Source organism: Labeo rohita, chromosome 3 (assembly GCF_022985175.1).
Source record: "Labeo rohita strain BAU-BD-2019 chromosome 3, IGBB_LRoh.1.0, whole genome shotgun sequence".
NCBI classification, from domain to species: domain Eukaryota; kingdom Metazoa; phylum Chordata; class Actinopteri; order Cypriniformes; family Cyprinidae; genus Labeo; species Labeo rohita.
Genome location: NC_066871.1, coordinates 6,612,213 through 6,630,746, shown reverse-complemented (window position 1 = coordinate 6,630,746; position 18,534 = coordinate 6,612,213). Strand labels below are relative to the sequence as shown.

At 37.8% G+C, this 18,534-nt stretch overlaps 2 protein-coding genes across 2 annotated transcripts; both read right to left on the bottom strand.

Moving 5' to 3' along the window:
• Positions 1-769: 769 nt before the first annotated feature.
• Positions 770-11,459, bottom strand: colgalt1a (collagen beta(1-O)galactosyltransferase 1a). Its single transcript, XM_051106322.1, has 12 exons — positions 11,082-11,459; positions 7,977-8,087; positions 7,775-7,892; positions 7,004-7,138; positions 6,308-6,512; positions 5,894-6,013; positions 5,739-5,815; positions 5,550-5,656; positions 5,331-5,463; positions 2,910-3,037; positions 2,598-2,804; positions 770-1,176 (listed from the first exon to the last, which is right to left on the bottom strand). Exons 1-12 carry the CDS (start codon positions 11,300-11,302, stop codon positions 909-911), a joined length of 1,830 nt encoding a protein of 609 aa, XP_050962279.1. The 5' UTR covers positions 11,303-11,459; the 3' UTR covers positions 770-908.
• Positions 11,460-12,663: 1,204 nt separating this feature from the next.
• pgls (6-phosphogluconolactonase) lies at positions 12,664-18,269 on the bottom strand. Its single transcript, XM_051106348.1, has 6 exons — positions 18,165-18,269; positions 17,549-17,818; positions 14,218-14,325; positions 13,992-14,093; positions 13,448-13,588; positions 12,664-13,335 (listed from the first exon to the last, which is right to left on the bottom strand). The coding sequence occupies exons 2-6, from the start codon at positions 17,810-17,812 to the stop codon at positions 13,189-13,191; spliced, it is 762 nt and encodes a 253-aa protein (XP_050962305.1). The 5' UTR covers positions 17,813-17,818; positions 18,165-18,269; the 3' UTR covers positions 12,664-13,188.
• Between the last annotated feature and the right edge of the window lie 265 nt (positions 18,270-18,534).

Below are 18,534 nucleotides of genomic sequence, written 5' to 3'. Positions count from 1 at the left end.
GTGTCTTGTGTAATCTATACAAACAAATCTATCATTAAGGTGCTTCTGGCCACTGTATTTGATAGTCCGCAAGTCCATAATTCATAATAACGCTTCCTCCAATGAAAACAACAATTTTCTGTTGTCCTCTCACATCAAAATCCACTGACAAATAACTGTTTAGAATATGTTTTGGGCTGGTTTTGCTTGCAAATGGCACTTGATGTGTTTATATTTCTCCCCTGTTTCAGACTACAGCACTTTTTCACTAAAGGAAACATTATTATGTAACATCATTATGTAACATATTTATGTAACATGCCAGAAGTGACAGTTCAAAGTTAAAATGCCATAATGGTGGATTTGTTTCTTAAAAACACACACTTTGCAAAATGGTCCAAACTAATGGACTGGATTTGTGTAGATTGGCTGTGGATTATTGTGATGTTTTTATCAGCTGTTTGGACTCTCAATCTGACGGCACCCATTCACTGCAGATGATCCACTGGTGAGCATTGGTGAGTGATGTAATGCTAAATTTCTCAAAATCTGTTCTGATGAAGAAACAAACTCATCTACACCTTGGATGGCCTGAGGGTGAGCACATTTTCAGCAAATATTCATTTTTGGGTATAAATATCCTCACTAACTTTGCTAACTTCTTTCTTATTATTAGATTTTCATGAATCCGGCCCCTGGCATTTTTATCACAGGATACAGTGATGAACAGGTGCTGTTGTCATCGAAAAGCGCAGTTAGGCCTCTGTTAAAAATTTTGATCTATAGGGACGTTTAAACTAAAAAAAAAAAAAAAATTCAGGCAAACAGAAATCTCTAAAATCTCTTCTGGTCAGTATTGTGCTTATAAGATGGATCTAGACTTCGCCCCCCCAAAAGCAAGTCTAGCGGTGTGCCCAAAACAATGTCTCTCATAGTTCGTCTCGGGCTGTCCTGTCCAAAGGAGACTGGAGCACATCTGAATTTTGGGCCTCTGTGCTGATCTCAGCCTGTTCCCGGGTCTTACCCGAGCGCTTCCTGTCCCAGTCTGTGCGCACTTTTTCATTGTCCCACACTGTGGAGGTTTCTGTGTCACTGATATACCCGGGTTCACCAGTGTAGTGTGTAGGAAACACAAGCAAGGGCTCCGCTGAAAATGCTTTCAGGTCCCTTGTCTCAAACTGCTCCATGTAATCCGATCTGAAGATGATGGTGTGGATAGATGTGGAGATAAAGACAGAGACGTGATATTAGACAAAGGCAAAACATAGCTGCAAGCAGCGATTACTGGGGTTCAAGTGCTTTAAGCATTTAAGCACATATGAAAAAGACATTTGATATTATTTAGCATGCCTGTAACCACCTAAATCAATGATTAAAAACAGCATTTTTGGCAAATCCAAGTAATTTAGCATAGAAATATGAAGTTTAACAAAAATGTTATAGCACCTTTGGTCTAATCTCCCTAAAATTTGGCATGCTTGTTTAGAATCACCTGTCGCATGTGCTCACCAGGTTTTGTGAAGTTTTGAGCTTTTGTCTAGGCTTTATAGGATTTTGGATATATTTGGACAGGTCCCTTTTCTAAATGATCCTGTTATAGCTTCCCAAAGGGAAAGTTCCCTTTTTTTGATAACTATTGACCTAGAGAGTCCAGAGAATTGTACTGCAGTGGTTTTTCCACATTCAGTGACAAACTGAGGGCTAGTTTGCAAAAGTAGGTTTTTTACATCTTCTCAATCATTTAGCAAACGATTTGATTGACAGCAGTGGTTCTAGAGGCAAAGCTGTTCGGAATGAGGAGGTTTATTGTACGATATGAATATTGTGCGTATGTGTGAAAAAACATGCATTATACAATCAGTCACGCCCTTGAAAAATGCGATTTCCTTAAAATTTCTCACATACCTTTAGGGCATGAGTCAAACAGGCCCACCGAGTTTCATTCGATTGACCTCTGTTAACTTTGTCTAATCTGTATCCTTATAGAAACTTTTTTTTCTATAAGATTTATACATTGATAGGACAAACGGTTGCGTTGTTATGTCCATCTTATAGCGCAACCAAGTGTCCAAGCTCCACACCTTTTTTCATGTGACCTCTGAATCAGCACTTACACACACGTTGTGAGTTTGGCGAAAATATCTCATTCAGATATGAGCGACAAACCGTTTAGGAGTTAAACCGGGATTGAGCGACAAACCGTTTAGGAGTTATGAACGATTTCAGACTGATCACTGTAGTGCCCCCAGCAGGCCAATTGGGGTGAGTCTTGGTGATATTGTAGACCAGGGGTGCCCAACCCTGTTCCTGGAGATTGACTTTCCTGCAGAGTTTAGTTCCAAACACACCTGTCTGTAATTATCAAGTGCTCCTTCAGATCCTAATTAGCTGGTTCAGGTGTGTTTGGTCAGGGTAGGAGCTGAACCTGCAGGAAGGTCGATCTCCAGGACCAGGGTTGAGCACCCCTGTGTGAGAACTACCATCCCTTCAAGTTTAAAGTCTCTAAGACTCACCGTTTGATCTGGCTGAGCATGAACCTCTAATAATAAATACATTTTCCAAAAAGTGTTTGGCATATATGGGATGTGTTGAGGATTTCCTCCATTTGTAGTACTTACACAGGATGCTTATTAAACATAACAGGAAGGAATTCATCCACAGGCAACATTTTAGTGAGAGGTTCTGCTTTGAGGAGCTTTTGAGCTCCTTGTAATGACATCATGTAACCCAAGGTCCAATAGGAATAGTCCGCCTCCACCAGGTTGCGAATGTTCGGTACTGCTTTTTCAGGTCGGTCCACTTGCATCCTCTTCCTCCCAATATAACTGCAATGGTTCGACACAGAATAAACAGCATAAACAAATCTCACATCAATACATAATCCAAAAATTGAGTGCAGCCAATGGCTGTAGACTAAAAGAGGCGCTCACATGAGGTCCCAGTCCAGATCCTTACTCTCCACCTCATGCATCAGATTCTGCAGGCGGCGCTTGAAGAAAATCTCAAATCGCAAATCATCTTCGAGCACCAGAGAGGTCTTCAGGCCTCGGTCTACAATCTGTGTAGCACAGCATATAGACATCAAAGCATCAGACACGTACAAAAACCCTTAGTCTATATTCAAAATCAACTTTCTTTTAAAATCCTAACTTTTTAAGGCAGATAACACAAGACTCTTCAAAAACATAAGTAGACCATGTTTGCAAGAAACTTTGTTCCAAATTAGCTTTTTGTGAAGTTCTATTTCACTTTGGGTTCTGTATTAGTGTCATTAAAAAAGCGTCATGATTTTCACACAAATATTCAGCTATGAAAAATATTAATGTTTTAATTAATATGTTTTCAACATTGATAATAATAGAGGAGCAAATCAGCATATTAGAATGACTTCTGAAAGATCATGTGACACAGATGACTGGAGTAATGATGCTGAAAATTAGAACATAGCAATAATAATTACTAAATAAAGCTGCAAACAGCGATTATCAGGATTCAAGCACTTTAAGGCATTTAAGCATGAAAAAAGACATTGCATATTATTTATCAGGCCTGTAACCACCTAAATCAGGGGTGCTCAACCCTGGTCCTGGAGATAGCACCAGCTGTGGCCCAGTCTCCCTAAAACTTTGTATGCTTGTTTAGAATCACCTGAGCTCACCGGGTTTTGTGAAGTTTTGAGTTTTTGTTAAGGCTTTAAAGCCATTTGGGTATATTTGGACATGCCCCTTTTCTAAATAACCACGTTATAGCTTCCCAAAGGGTACATTTCGACATTTTTTAGATAATTATTGACCTAGAGAGTCCAGAGAATTGTACTGCAGTGCTGTTTTCCCAGACTGAGTGAAAAACCTAAGACTAGTTAGTTGTTTTTTTTACATCTTCTCAATCATTTAACAAACGATTTGATTGACAAAAGTGGTTCTAGAGGCAAAGTTGTCCGGATTGAGGAGTTCTATCATATTATATTAATATCATGTGTATGTGTGAAAAAACGCATAATATAGAATCATTTACGCTCTTGAAAAATGCGATAATGCCCCCCCAATGGCTAATTTCTTTCAAATTTCTCACAGACGTTTAGGACCATGAGTCAAACAGGCCCATCGAGTTTAGGATCCGGTTAACCTCCCTTAAGGGGCAGCCGTGGCCTAATGGTTAGGGGGTCGGGCTTGTAACCAAAAGGTTGGGGGCTCGTGTCCCTGGTCTGGCAGGGATTGAAGGTGGGGGGAGTGAATAACCAGCACTCTCTCCACCCTCAATACCACGACTGAGGTGAGTCCCTTGAGCAAGGCACCGAACCCCCAACCGCTCCCCTGGCACCGCAGCGATAGCAATATGGCTGCCCACTGCTCCAGGTGTGTGTTAACGGTGTGTGTGTGTGTGTGTGTTTGCGCGTGTGTTTGTTCACTACTCACTACTGTGTGTGTGCACTTGGATGGGTTAAATGCCACATGCACGTCCTTTCCCTTTCCCCTTAAGCTTGCCTAATAAGGTGCTCAAAATTCTTTGGCCTATGGCCACCATGTTTTTTGAGATACACAAATGTCCTTATAGATGCTTGTGGCACTCTGGACCAAGACCATGTGCACAGATTTTTATGGTGATAGGATAAATGGTTACGTTGTTATGTCCATTTTAATGTTTTTCCCTTTTATAGTTTATAGTTTATATAGTTATCTCATTCCATTCAAAAGATACAGCCAATTTAGTAGAGGCAGCCCTGCCCCTTTCGAACGTTTTGGCATCCCTTTGTGACAAAGAGTCGAAAGTTAAAGTTTTTTTGATAATTAATAATATGCACTCTCCAGAGAATCTTCCTGCACTGGTTTGGTTCTGATCGGGCGAAAAACCTAGGACTAGTTTTTCAAAAAATGCAAAATAGCCCAAAATTTTGCTGGACAAATCCGGCTTACGTTTTGGCCTGTGTGAGCAAGGATTCCAATGACATAAGACACTTGGGCCTGCGACGAAAGGTTTAGGAATTACGAGCGATCTTGTACTTTTGATAGCGCCCCCATCAGACTAATTGGGGCAAGATTTGTTAACGTTGTAGACGGTGTGAGTACTACCATTCCTCCAAGTTTCAAGTCTCTACGACTTACGGTTTGGTCTGCCTGATCAGTTTTACGTGGAAATCGCTGATCCTTGGACACTCTAACAATTACAACAGGTTTCAGCACTACGCACTTGAACGTCTAATAATATTTCACAATATTAGTGTTTTTACTGTATTCTTGCTCAAATAAATGCAGCCTCAGTGAGCATAAGAGTTAAACATTTCAATGGTAGTTTACATAGGCAGCAGAAAATAGATTTGGGAACAGAACAACAAACTGGGATGTGTGCCAAACCTCTTTCCAGATGTTATAGTGGGACAGGAAGCAGCCCAGCTCTCCTTTTGTCAGAGGTCTGCCATGGTAAGGGTCACTGTAGCCGGGAAGCATGTGGATTCCCATAGCATGGATCTCACTGACATTCATAGCTCTAATGTAAAAAGAAAGGTTGTGAGCAAGTGTCTCATCCTGTAAATGAATGCTGTATTTGTTTGAAGATAACAGAAGTGAACTTACTTGCCATCAACAGCAGCGATAATCTTGCAGTCGATTTCTTGTTCTCTTAACGCCCTAAGCATGCGCTCACGGCGGTCGGTCCGCCGCTTCAGGTTGATCATAAACACCTTTTAAAACACATATGAGCACTTAATGAATATAACCTTACCAAAGAACTATATCAATCAATATAATTAACCCACACTTTACCTCATCAAAGCCCATTTTGTCAGGTCTTTTGACAGGTTTGGACAAGTATCTGGAAGGCTCAACTGGAGGATTTCGCACTGGAAAATTAAAAGAGGTGGTTACGTTTAATAAGGCATAAGTATGCTTTTTTTCTTCTTTGTAAAGATGAAACATACCATTGACCTCCAGCACAGTATGAATGAAGCTGTCGGCCTCGTCCTGCATGGTGCTGTGAGCACGAAGAGGCACTGGGAGATGCCCATAAGTCTCCTTGTTACAAACAAACATTTGGACCTCTGCAAAAACCACAGAGAATACAAATAAAGTGAAATATTATGCACAATATCAATTTAAAGGAGAAGTACACATGAAAACGTTTCAGTCATTATTTATTCACCCTCATGCCATGTCAAACCTGCCTGATGTTCTTTCTTCTGTTGAACTTAATAGATGATACGTAAAAAATACGGTTATACAAAAACGTCATTATGGTGCAAAATACATTCTCCAATATATCTTCTTTTGTTCCACAGAAGAAAAAAAAGTCCCACAGGTTTGGTACAACATAAATGATCTGTCACGGCACCCACCTGCCATGCGGGCTGAAAAAGCAAAGATTATAATGTCGTCAAAGGCCCAGGTGTAGTCTGGATGTGGTGGGTGAAACGCAAGCTGCCTAGAAGCTTCTTTCCGCAGGTCAACCAGGAAAGTCGAGTGCACCATGGGAACGGCAAAGCAACCCTTTCGCACTTGCTTGCGCATTGGGATGTATGCAGGGGTTCGTTTATAATAGCCCTGGAGAAGTTTGTTTTTTTAATATCTTTGGAGAAAGTGTACATATAATACATATACAGTTGAGGTCAAAACTTTACATACACCTTGCAGAATCTGCTAAGTGTTAATTATATTCAACAAAATAAAAGGGATCATATAAAATGCACACTATTTTATATTTAGTACTGACCTGAATAATAAGAGTTGGGGGGGGGGTGAAAACTTCTGAAGAGAATGTAGATGTGTTCCTTTTTTTATTTTGCCTAACTATCATATTTTTTCATTTACTACTTCCCTTCAGAAGCTACAGAAGATACTTACATGTTCCGCAAATAACAAGATAAGCTAAATTTACCCTGATCTCCAAGTTCTCTTAATACATTGTTTTTTTCTTCTGAAGCATCAGTGAGCATTTGAACCTTCTGTAATGGATGCATGAGTCACTCAGTTGTCCTCAGTGTTGGTGTATGTATATTTTTGACCTCAACTGTACATATTCAGAGGAACTGTACCTGGGATGTCATTCCACACCAGAAGTTTGAATAGGCAGCACGAGACTCCATCATTGGGGCCACAATTGTCTTGTTCTCCTTTATTAGTTTCCATAAGACATCTCGGTTGATGAGGAGATTATCACAATCAATCATCTGCAAAGATATAAAATATCAATACATTTTCATGCATGATTAAACAAGCCGTCTACATAAAGATAGATCATGAAGTAAAAGCAAATCAGTGGTGTTCAGTGGTATTGACTGTGTCCAACACAATATTCAAGGGTCCCCCTTTTAAAGGGTTAATTCATCTAAAAATGGAAGTTCTGTCATTAATTACTCACCCTCTTGTCGTTCCAAACCCGTAAGACCTCTGTTCATCTCCAGAACACAAATTAAGATATTTTTGATGAAACCCAAGAGCTTTCTGACCCTGCAGAGACAGCGACGCAACTGAAACGTCCCCAGGCCCAGAAAGGTAGTAAGGACATCGATAAAATAGTCCATGTGACATCAGTGGTTTAACCGTAATGTTATGAAGCTACGTGAATACTTTTTACTACCGTTCTGGGCCTTGAACGTGTCTATGCAGGGTCAGAAAGCTCTCAGATTTCATTAATTAATGATTTTTGTGTGAACTATCCTCTCAAATTTCCCTTATTTGAAAGGCAAAAATTATCAGATGATTAATCAACAATCGCAGCATTCAACAGCCACAAGTCTCTATTTTCTAACTTGGAGATTCAAGGCCTTAAAAAAAAGAGTGTGAACAGTGTGTGCTAAACTCACCATTAGATAGTCTGCCCACATCTCTCGTGCAGACTCAAGCGCTGCCTGCCGCAGTTTCATGACGTAGGCATAGCGCTCATTCGTCCAATCCTTTGGTCCTTCCTCATCATAATATTTTCTGAATTAGAAAGAGAAATTTAGAACAAGGAAATGCAAAAATGAACCAGTTCTGTGAAACCACAAGTGAAGAAACATGGCAAACCCTGGTTCCTCCTTTGGCCTCCACTCCACATAATGGTAGAGTTTCTGTACATTGATGAGCCAGTCTCGCAGTAGGTAAGTAGTGTTGTCAATATTGTGATCTGTTGCTACCCTGTCAGAAACATACAAACGGTGCTCATTATGTGCACTGTGTACTTTCTACAGAAAACAATATCTGGTGAAAACAAAAGATTACATGAGCTAACCACAAGCTTATGATTACTTTCACTCACACAGAGTATAATCACACTATTTTTAGGAAGACCTTTCAGTGCATGATGTATATTTACAAGGAACAAGGAAACAAGTGAAAAAACACAAAAGCACTAAATTAAACTCTATAGCAGAACTAAACTAAAAGAGTAGCAGAACATGAGAAGTGAAACTTCCAAGCTAACTGGTTATTACAGAGAGCAAAGACAAAGTAAGCAGACAGGTAGCGTCCCATTCTGCCGAAGACGTAAGTTAGACCAAACGTCCTACTTTCCTCTGGCTCTGTCTCAGCATGAACGGATGAGTCTCCCAGAGCAGAGCGTGAAACAGCACAGCTGTGAGGCCTAAGAGTATACAGATCCAAACAGAGTGGATGCCACACGGACCTGTGAGAACACAACAACTCTGGCCAACAACTACAGCTATTACTGTACAGACTGATTCATGAAGAAATTCAAGTTAAACTGTTACAAAGCTTATTTTCAAACAGGTATATCATTGGTTCTCAAGCTTTTTTGACTCAAAGATACCTCGTTGTCCAACACATTATAAGCTATTTTTATTTTTTTCTGCTGCAGTTGACAAATCGACTTGTTTTTAAACCTTTTTATTAACAGAAACTAGAAATATTGATATTAAATTAATTAACCACAATCATTTTGTGACTTCAGAAGTTTCAAGTAATGCATGTTCTTTAATTAAAAAGTTATTGAGGGGGTAAAATAAAATTTTTATTTTAATGTTTTTATTATTGCATTATATAAGATTTTATTGGTTTTATTTTTTTTAGCATTTCAATTCAGATGAGAGTTTGATTATGCTAATACATTCGTAATAATTAAAATAATAAAAATACTTTTTAGTGTAATCTTGAGATGGAAGTTTGCTGAGCCCCCCTTGTGGGTCCTCTGTTTTAGTTACATTAATAATGACTATGTGGCTTAAGGGTTAGTTCACCCAAAAATGAAAATTACCCTATGATTTACTCACCATCAAGCCATCCTAGGTGTATATGACTTTCTTCTTTCAGACAAATACAATCGGGGTTATATTAAAAAATGTCTTGGCTTTTCTAAGCTCTAAAATGACAGTGAATGGCTGTTGATGTCCAATGAAGTGCATCCGTCCATCATAAAAAGTGCTCCACATGGCTCTGGGGGGGTTAATGAAGGCCTTCTGAAGCAAACTGGTGTTTGTGTCAGAAAAATATCCATATTTAAAACACTATAAACCATAATCTTGTACAAGAGTTCACAAGAGATTGGCGTTTCAGCGGCTGACACAGGACATAGGTGTTGCGTAAGCTCCAGTGAGAATATGCTAATCTTGCGAGAACCAAGTTTTCTTTACAGCAAAGGAAAAGAAGTCTCCTCTTGGCTTATAACAAAATCCTCCTACATTTAATTTTTTTTTTTTTTACAAATCATTGGTTTGTACTTCTAATTTATGACTGGTGTTTTGTTTTGCTCTCGTCAACGTGTGTACGGCAGTTAACGGAAGCTAGAGATTATGGTTTATAGAATTTTAAAGATGGATAATTTTATCTTTTAAAATTTGTGTTATTAAAAAAATAACACAGACACATCGAATCACTTCAGAAGGCCTTTATTAACCCCCAAAGCCATGTGGAGCACTTTTGTTGAGGAATGGATGCACTTTATTGGGCTTCAAAATCTCGACAGCCATTCACTGCCATTATAAAGTCTGGAAGAGCCAGGACATTTTTTAATATAACTCTAACTGTATTCATCTGAAAGAAGAAAGTCATATACACCAAGGATAGCTTAAGGGTGAGTAAATCATGGGGTCGTTTTCATTTTTGGGTGACCTATCCCTTTCATGTTTATGAACAATAATTTCAGCTTCTGGCAGTGTGCACTGTGCAGAAGTGAAACTGAGCAATTAATCTAACCTTAAAGTATTATTTTTGTTGTTGTAAAAAGTCAGGTGAAATCAGTCATATTAAATCACAAAATGAGACAGAATTTTAATTTTTTTGGCTTTTTTTATATAGTAAGAATAAAAATAAATAAAGTGCTGAAGGAATGGGGGTACGGGGTCAGATTCAAACCTGTGATGCCAACATCAACACGGAGCTTGTGTACTAACCTCTAGACCACAGCACCATCACCTGACAGCTTTTAACAAAAAAAAAAAAAAAAAAAAAAAAAAAAAAAAAACTTCTGCAAAGCACCACAAGCAGCTAAACAGACTGTATTATGTTTATTCCCTTGTTATATGACAACTCAATCTGGGGCACAACTATGTCGAGCCTCAGAGCGTTCTGGGTAACAAACACCTTCACAACAGAGCTCTTCATTCACTGACAGGACAATGACAATTTCAAAAGAACATTTCAAGTAAAGCTGGCAGATCTGAGAAGAAAGCTCCTCCCATTCCATTTTTTTCTTAAACAGCCCTCCAGAGCATTGAGTTGCTGGCAGACAGATGTTCACAGACACCAAGAATGAAACCCTACTCCAAAAAGCAATTGAAAGTTGTACCACAAGAAATGATACTAGGGATACTAGTGTCTTGTAAAAAGATACAGGCCTATCTAATAATTGAGCACTAGTCTAGCTTAAGTAGATACTATTAAACACGAGGACAGTTACTTGTAACATACTAATAAGTCTGAGTAGTTGAAAAAACGTACTATTTGGGTGTTACGTTTGCTACTAGTAACAATAGAGGACATGCTGGGGAAAGTAGTCACTTAGTATTTCATGAATAACTACTAGTCACTATTGGAACTTAGAAGTAATAATCGTTTAAAATACGTTCTATTAACACGCACATTCTGCAAGCATTATGACGTGTTAAGAGATTCTACCATTATGACATCAGTAACAGAAGAGTCTGAGCAGCTGCACGCCGTCACACACACACTTACCACAGTGCGATTCGTTCTTTGGGGTAATTGAGACGCTCAATGGTCCCGAGGAAATGTGGCAGCGAGTGCTGGGCGTTACGGCAGATGAGAGCGATCATTACTCGCGGAGCTAATATCGGAGACTCCGGGCTCCAGCGCTCTTCATGGAAGTATCCTTGAGCTGGTCCGGTATTCATCAGATAGGACCACAGCACCGACACGAACACCACAAAACAGAGCATTGTACAGCACACACTCTTTACAAACAGGCATACGAGCTCTCGCAGCTAAAACACACAGTTACACCCACTTCATGAGGAGGTAGAAAGTTAAAAAGGGTAACTTTAGTTTAAATAATTCCGCCGACCGAAATCAGCCTGCATTGACAACACTGCAGTTTGTAAGATGAGCGCGAGTTAAAGGGGATGTTACGCGCTGACGTTTAAAGGGGAGGGACACCATGAATACTCTGGTAAATCTACAAACTGAGAACTTTTCATATGAACTTATATTTCAAGTCATTATTTGTCTTTATGAAATATCTAGCAGATTTCATAGGTTTCATATTTTGTTGAAGTTTATTTGTAAAGAAACAAAAATGTGTGTTTTTTTTTATCATTTTATATTTAGTTAACAGTAATAACCCTGTATCAACCTTATTCTGCAATGTGAAAGTAAGTCTTTGGGCGAGACTTCCGTTTAATTAGCGGGTTATAGGGAAATAACAAGAAGAATAGACATGCAGTAAACGTTAAAACTTTGCACTACAAACCAGTGTGTTCATATAAGATAATACATTAATATAATATGTTAAGACATTCATTTGCAGTATCAAGCAGCAAAACGAGCTGTTTCATAAAGCTAAAAACAGCTAGACGTGGATAAGACAGATAGTTAGACCCATAAAATTTACAAACGCCCGCTCTTACAGGAAAAATAAGGTGGATATAACACCATAAAAATACACTTTTTCCTCCACACCAGACATTGCACAAAAAGAAAAAAGAATTTTTTACTCAGAAATGGCTAATTTCACAAAAAATTGCAAAGTAACTACAAGAAACATATTGAATTACACATGAAATTTTGTAGTAGAAAAACTGAAATAGTATTTTATTGTAAAATATATTATTTCACCAGTCGTTATTTTATTTACTTTTTCTAAATTATGAATTTTGTGTCACATTTCAGATTTTTCTTGCAATTCTGAGTTTATAGCTCACAATTCAGTAATTTTTTTTCTCACAGTTATGAGGCGCACAGTTGGAAATATGACATATAAACTTTCAATTTCAAGAAAAAAAAATCTGAATTAAGATAAGTGGTAACAATAATATTATTCTTTATTCCATTGTGGAAAAAAAAAGAACTGTGAGATGTAAACTCAGAATTGTGAGAACAAATGTCAAACATTCTAAGTGTATATCTTGGAATTCTGAGTTTAAATCTCACAGTTCTGATTTTTTTTCTTAGAATTGCAAGAAAATGTCTGAACTGTGAGATAAAAAGTTGCAATTATTTATTTATTTATTTATCTCATGGTGAAAACAGGCCTTCATAAGACAAAATGCATGAAACAGAACCAAAATGGAAAAGCACAGAATGGATGTTAAACTTGTACAATTTTATTACATTTTTTTGGCAATCTAACAAAAATGTACCAAGGTAATCATGTTATTTCAACAAAATACAGTCATTGTTATTATAATAAAGCTATGGTAACATAGTATTAGTAAACCGTGTTTATGTGTGTATGTATATATATATATATATATATATACATATGGTAGTCAACATTTGAAGTGGATCAAAACCTTTCAAAGAAATACCTATTCTTGTCTTAGGGCAATTTTGATGAACTTTTCTGATCCACTTCAAATGTTGACTACTGTGTGTATATATATATATATATATATATATAAGATGTATTCATTCAACCATTTTGGTTTCCATTTTCTGAAAGCTTCATTCACAGTCATAACGATAATTGCAGTAATAATTATCATTATAATGATAATTTTCGGAAGTGCTGTGAAGAAAAAATCTTTGCAAACATAGGGCTTTTAAGGACTCCATTGGAATACCTGACAGTGTTTCTACAAGTTCTGTCTCAGTTCTGTCTCTAAATTCAGAGTTTTGCCCCAGGACCTGGCCTCTCCATCTGAGATGTGAGAGAGGCAGCTGCTGGTTCATCCACTAACCAGAAGAGTTCTCCCTGTCTAGGTGCGACCAAAGCTGCTGGAAGTGCAGGGCCTTCTCCACCCTCCAATACTTGCTACAAAAGTACAGAAAATACAGAATCACAACTGAAACAGTCAGAAAATCAAACTAATAAAGTAAAAATGTAACATTTACAATTATAGATATACACAACAGAAAGTGCTAACCTTGAGTACAGGAGCTTTGCTGCCCCCAGTTGACACAAACACTACACACTGAGCAGCGTTAACCGTCGGTAATGTCATAGTGACACGCTGAGGCGGTGGTTTGGGGGAATCAGAGATGGGCGCCACTGTTCTCTGGGTTTCCTACAAATTCACATTTCCCAAAACAAAGTGAAACTTAAAAGGGATAGTTCACCCAAATATAAAAAATTCTCACCTTCATGTCATTCCAAACCCGTAAGACCTTTGTTCATCTTCGAACACAAATTAAGATATTTTTGATGAAATCCATGATCCTCCATGAAAGAAAGCTCTCAGATTTCATCAAAAATATCTAAATTTGTGTTCCAAAGACAAACGAGGTCTTATGGGTTTGGAACTATCACCTTTAAAAAATAAAAAAGCCAATAAAATACTTAAACACAAATTAATTTCAAAACAGATAAGAGGTCAATAGGAGAATCAATAGGATTATGTAATAAGTGGGATACATGCTAAACTAAAAGTAGATGTTATATTGGTGCTTTATTATGAATTCATCTGAAACCTGTAATAAAGGATGATCTGGAAAGAGAGAGCAGGTGTGTCCATCTGGTCCCATTCCCAGTAACAGCATGTCGAAAACTGGAATTTCCCCCGTGTTAAAAGCCTACAATGACAAAATTCTATTAAGGGTTATGAATTACAAAAAAAAAAAAAAAAAAAAAAAAAAAAAAAAAAAAAAATCAAATAAGTAACCAAATCTAATCTGTCTAAAAAAAATGGAATCGCACCTTGCTCAGTTTGCCAGCATAATCATCAGCACATTCTTTCACAGGTAAAGAAGGATCTATAGCCAAAATCCTATCTTCTGGAATGTTGATTTTCTCAAACAGTTGATTCTGTAGGAGATAAAAAGCCATCAGTAATCATAGTTTTCACATGACATGAGCACATCCTTATAGAAACGCCCACCTAGAAAGCAAAACAAGGCCTTATTATGCTTTTACCAGGTTTGTACTAAATACAGTGATATTAAAAGACCAAACTTCAGTACAAACCTAACTAATTATGCATACAATATAAAGCAAACAGATGCATCAAGAATATGAATGCAATGTTAAGTTGTATGTAGCATTTTTCTATAGAAAGCCATTATAAAAAATGCTTAGTATGTCATTTGCTTGCCTGTATATGGGTCATTCCAGCTGGAATCATCAAATGGTCCCCACCTGACCCCCTCAGATTTTTCTGAAAAAAATCTATGTGATGGGTAATATGCCCAATAGATTATATACAAAATTTCAGATCTCTACTGTGCGTACTTTTTTCACAAAAAATCTGTAAAAAAGTTTGTTTTTTACCCCGTTCTGGCATCACTGTCTGAGTGACCATGTTCAGACTAAAATATCTCCAGAACTATTTGTGCCAGGTCCATGAAATTTTCTGGGCTAAGAGTCTTAGTCCAGAACTGCATGAATTACAACTCACAGCATTGTTACTGAATTTACACCTGAATGCCGACCCTCTACTTTTCTTTGAAACTATTACTTTAAGGGTTTTCAGATGTCCATAGAAACCTCAATCTTCAATGTATAAGCATCAAACTTGGTAAATGGTCTGATATGTACCATGTCTTTCACATCCTTTGACATCAGACAATAGAGTCTTATGGGTGTTGAGATATTAAGGTCCAAAAATTGAAAAAAACTCATTTACACCAATGTTCAGAGCAATATTTCCCATGAATGACACCAGGTGTGAACATGAAACTTTTTTTTTTTAAAAGAGCATGTTCTTTTTGATAAAATATAAAAAAAATTGGGATGGGGTTTTGCCTCATTTTTCTGTAATAATTTTTAAAAAAATCATTGTTGTGTGACATTCACAACTACTGTAGTACCAGCTATTTTGAACTCATATGCCTAAATTAATGCTATAATGCAGCATTCCATTGTGCTCAGGACTCGGGGAAATCCGACCTCCACCTCGGGAAAGTACAATGGAACAGCCACTTAAGTTGGGGTTCCGAAACACACACTCGGGCCAGTTCAGTGCAGACCGAGTCGGTTGGAATGTGGATGCCTATCCATAGGCATCCATATTTTTGCCAACTGTTACAATGGAACGCATTTACGACGGACATCGGGAGAACTAACTCGGATTCACCGACTACCGACATTCAATGGAATGCAACATAAGTACCTAATCCTGATGTTCCACCCAATCCAGTGAATAATACATCCATTTTCATTGAGAAAGCAGGGCAATATTGATTAGAAATAATAATATTCAGGTGGTATGAGATCTAGCATCAATCAATCAATCAGTCAATCAGTCAACAATGATCAATTTTGAGGTCAGTCGAGTATCAGGAACACCAGGATTCCATGTCAACTTTGAGGTTGACCCAGTTGAACAAGGCCTTCACATCACAGATATGGCCCCAGGACAATATGTTACTTGTGTGTATGACCGACAATGGTGGGTTGGTATCATCAGAGACGTCTCTGACACAGAGCAAGACATTCAAGTGCTTTTTTTGCATCCCCATGGCCCATTTATTTGTGTTGGTGGTATACATTATTAAAGTGACTCATGTCTGGAAGTACGTTTTTTGTATTTTGTATTTTTTGTATAAGTGGAACATTAATAAATTCTGTTGAAATGCCCATACCAAGTTGAATAGCAAAAGTGAACAATAGGATCAGTGACGAAACTCTGAGTTTTAAAAAAATCATTACAGAAAAATGAGGCAAAACCCCATCCCAATTTTTTTATATTTTATCAATAACAATATGCTCTTTCAAAAAAACAAGTTTTATGTTCACACCTGGTGTCATTCATGGGAAATAGTGCTCTGAACATTGGTGTAAATCAGTTTTTTTTCCATTTTTGGACCTTAATATCTCAACATCCATCAGACTCTATTGTCTGATATCAAAGGATGTGAAAGACATGGTACATATCAGACCATTTAGTAAGTTTGATGCTTATATATTGAACATTGAGGTTTCTATGGACATCTGAAAACCCTTAAAGTAATAGTTTCAAAGAAAAGTAGAGGGCCAGCATTCAGGTGTAAATTCAGTAACAATGCTGTGAGTTGTAATTCATGCAGTTCTGTACTAAGACTCTTAGCCCAGAAAATTTCATGGACCTGGCACAAATAGTTCTGGAGATATTTCAGTCTGAACATGGTCACTCAGACAGTGATGCCAAAACGGGGTAAAAAACAAACCTTTTTACACATTTTTTGTGAAAAAAGTATGCACAGTAGAGATCTGAAATTTTGTATATGATCTATTGGGCATATTACCCATCACATAGATTTTTTTCAGACAAATCTGAGGAGGTCAGGTGGGGAACTTTTCCAAAATTTGATGATTCCAGCTGGAATGACCCATATATTGTATGTATATGTATATATATTTAGTACTATATGTAGTATGTATCATCAGTAAGGTATATACTGAAATTTGATCTTTTAATATCCATAATAATACTTCCCTGAGTGGAATAATCCATCCTCTATTGTCCTCTCACAATAAAATCCACCGACATATTTGTTTTAAACTATTTTGGACAGTTTTTGCTTATGCTTGATCTGTGCATATTTCTCTCCTGATTCAGATGAGATGACTTTTTTTACTGGAGAAAGCAATATTATGGTTAGAGGACTAAATTATGTTAAATGATGGACTGGAGTGGTGTGGATTATTGTGATGTTTTTATCAGCTGTTTGGACACTTTTTATGACGGCACCCATTCACTGCAGAGGATCCACTGGTGAGCAAGTTATGTAATTTTAAATTTCTTCTGATGAAAAAACAAACTTTTTTTTTTGATGCCATTTTTGCCTTTATCAGGATATGACAAATCAGAACTGACAGGAAGTGAAGTGGGAGAGAGATCGGGAAAGGTCCTCTAGCCGGGATTCGAACTCGGGACGCCCATTGTGCAACAGGCTATTGGCACCGGGGAAAAAACAAACTTAGCTACATCTACATCTTATGATGAGAATAAAGTTTAATTTTAATGAAAACTATAAACAACTTGATTACCTCTACAGGTTTTGTAGTAAAAGTAAAAGACTGCCACTCTTTCTAACATGCTTTGAGTTACCTTATATAATCCATAAGTGCTCTCAGGATCACTGAAAGGAACAAGTCTCTCATCGCAGAACCCGATGAGCCATTTGCTGCAGTCCAGGCTTGGGACAGCAGGCAGCTCCTTACCAAGGATGGACACTAAGCTCCCTCCTGAAAGGCCCAGAGAGAAGCTTCCACCTGTGCTGAGAGCTTTCTCTGCTCGAGAGGACACCAGCTGGGCCAGAGAGGGTCCAAGCTCGGCCACTGAGGGGAAAACCACCACTCTTCGTCCAGACATCACTCTCTGAAAGAGAGGCAATGATTATGCCAGTCAGGTCAGATATTAAGCAATGCTAAAGTCAACTGATACAGCAGAACTCAATACATGCATCAGTATTAGCATGACCAGAAAAAACAATAAGCTAACTGCCATTTGCAATAACACTTGTTTGTAATAATATTTGATTGTGCAGTGCAGGTTTAATGAAGTTAAATGAATTAAGGAAGCACTTAACCAAAACGTGAGCCATTGTACACAAGTGCACTAAACGCATACCGATAACTCTAGCAGTATTAACACGTCAAAATGATGCTTCGTGCTTTTACAATTTCACATTGATGTAGAAAAGACTACATTAACTGACACTTACCTTGGAATGTTTTTTTTTTAGTAGTAAGGTTTCCTTTGCGTGCCCCTCATGCGATCTGACCAACGTCCAATCGCAGCGAACGTTGCCTCTTGTTGCATTCTGGGTAATGTAGTGCTCACTTGATTTAAGCCCGTTTTTAAAATATTTAGTGGATTTCGGGGCTTTGGAGTCTTAAATTCGATCTTGTCGATTAGTTTTAGTTTGGAGTATCAAAGTACGCATATTACAATATGCAGTGAACTTATTTATTATATTGTATTATCACAATACGCAGGAAATTGCAGTATATGTGACACTTTAAGACTATTATATGTTTTGGGAGCCTAAACATTTTATCCACGGAAGCAAAAATTCGTTATACCAGCAGTAA

Coding starts and splice junctions, on each gene's coding strand:
- colgalt1a (XM_051106322.1), bottom strand. CDS start 11,302: ATGCTCTGTTTTGTGGTGTTCGTGTCGGTGCTGTGGTCCTATCTGATG. Junction 7,139..7,774: donor TGTGGGCAGACTATCTAATG/GTGAGTTTAGCA, acceptor ATATCTTTGCAG/ATGATTGATTGTGATAATCT. Junction 5,657..5,738: donor ACAAAATGGGCTTTGATGAG/GTAAAGTGTGGG, acceptor GTGTTTTAAAAG/GTGTTTATGATCAACCTGAA.
- pgls (XM_051106348.1), bottom strand. CDS start 17,812: ATGTCTGGACGAAGAGTGGTGGTTTTCCCCTCAGTGGCCGAGCTTGGA. Junction 14,326..17,548: donor GCACTTATGGATTATATAAG/GTAACTCAAAGC, acceptor TATCTCCTACAG/AATCAACTGTTTGAGAAAAT. Junction 13,589..13,991: donor CAGATCATCCTTTATTACAG/GTTTCAGATGAA, acceptor GTGAATTTGTAG/GAAACCCAGAGAACAGTGGC.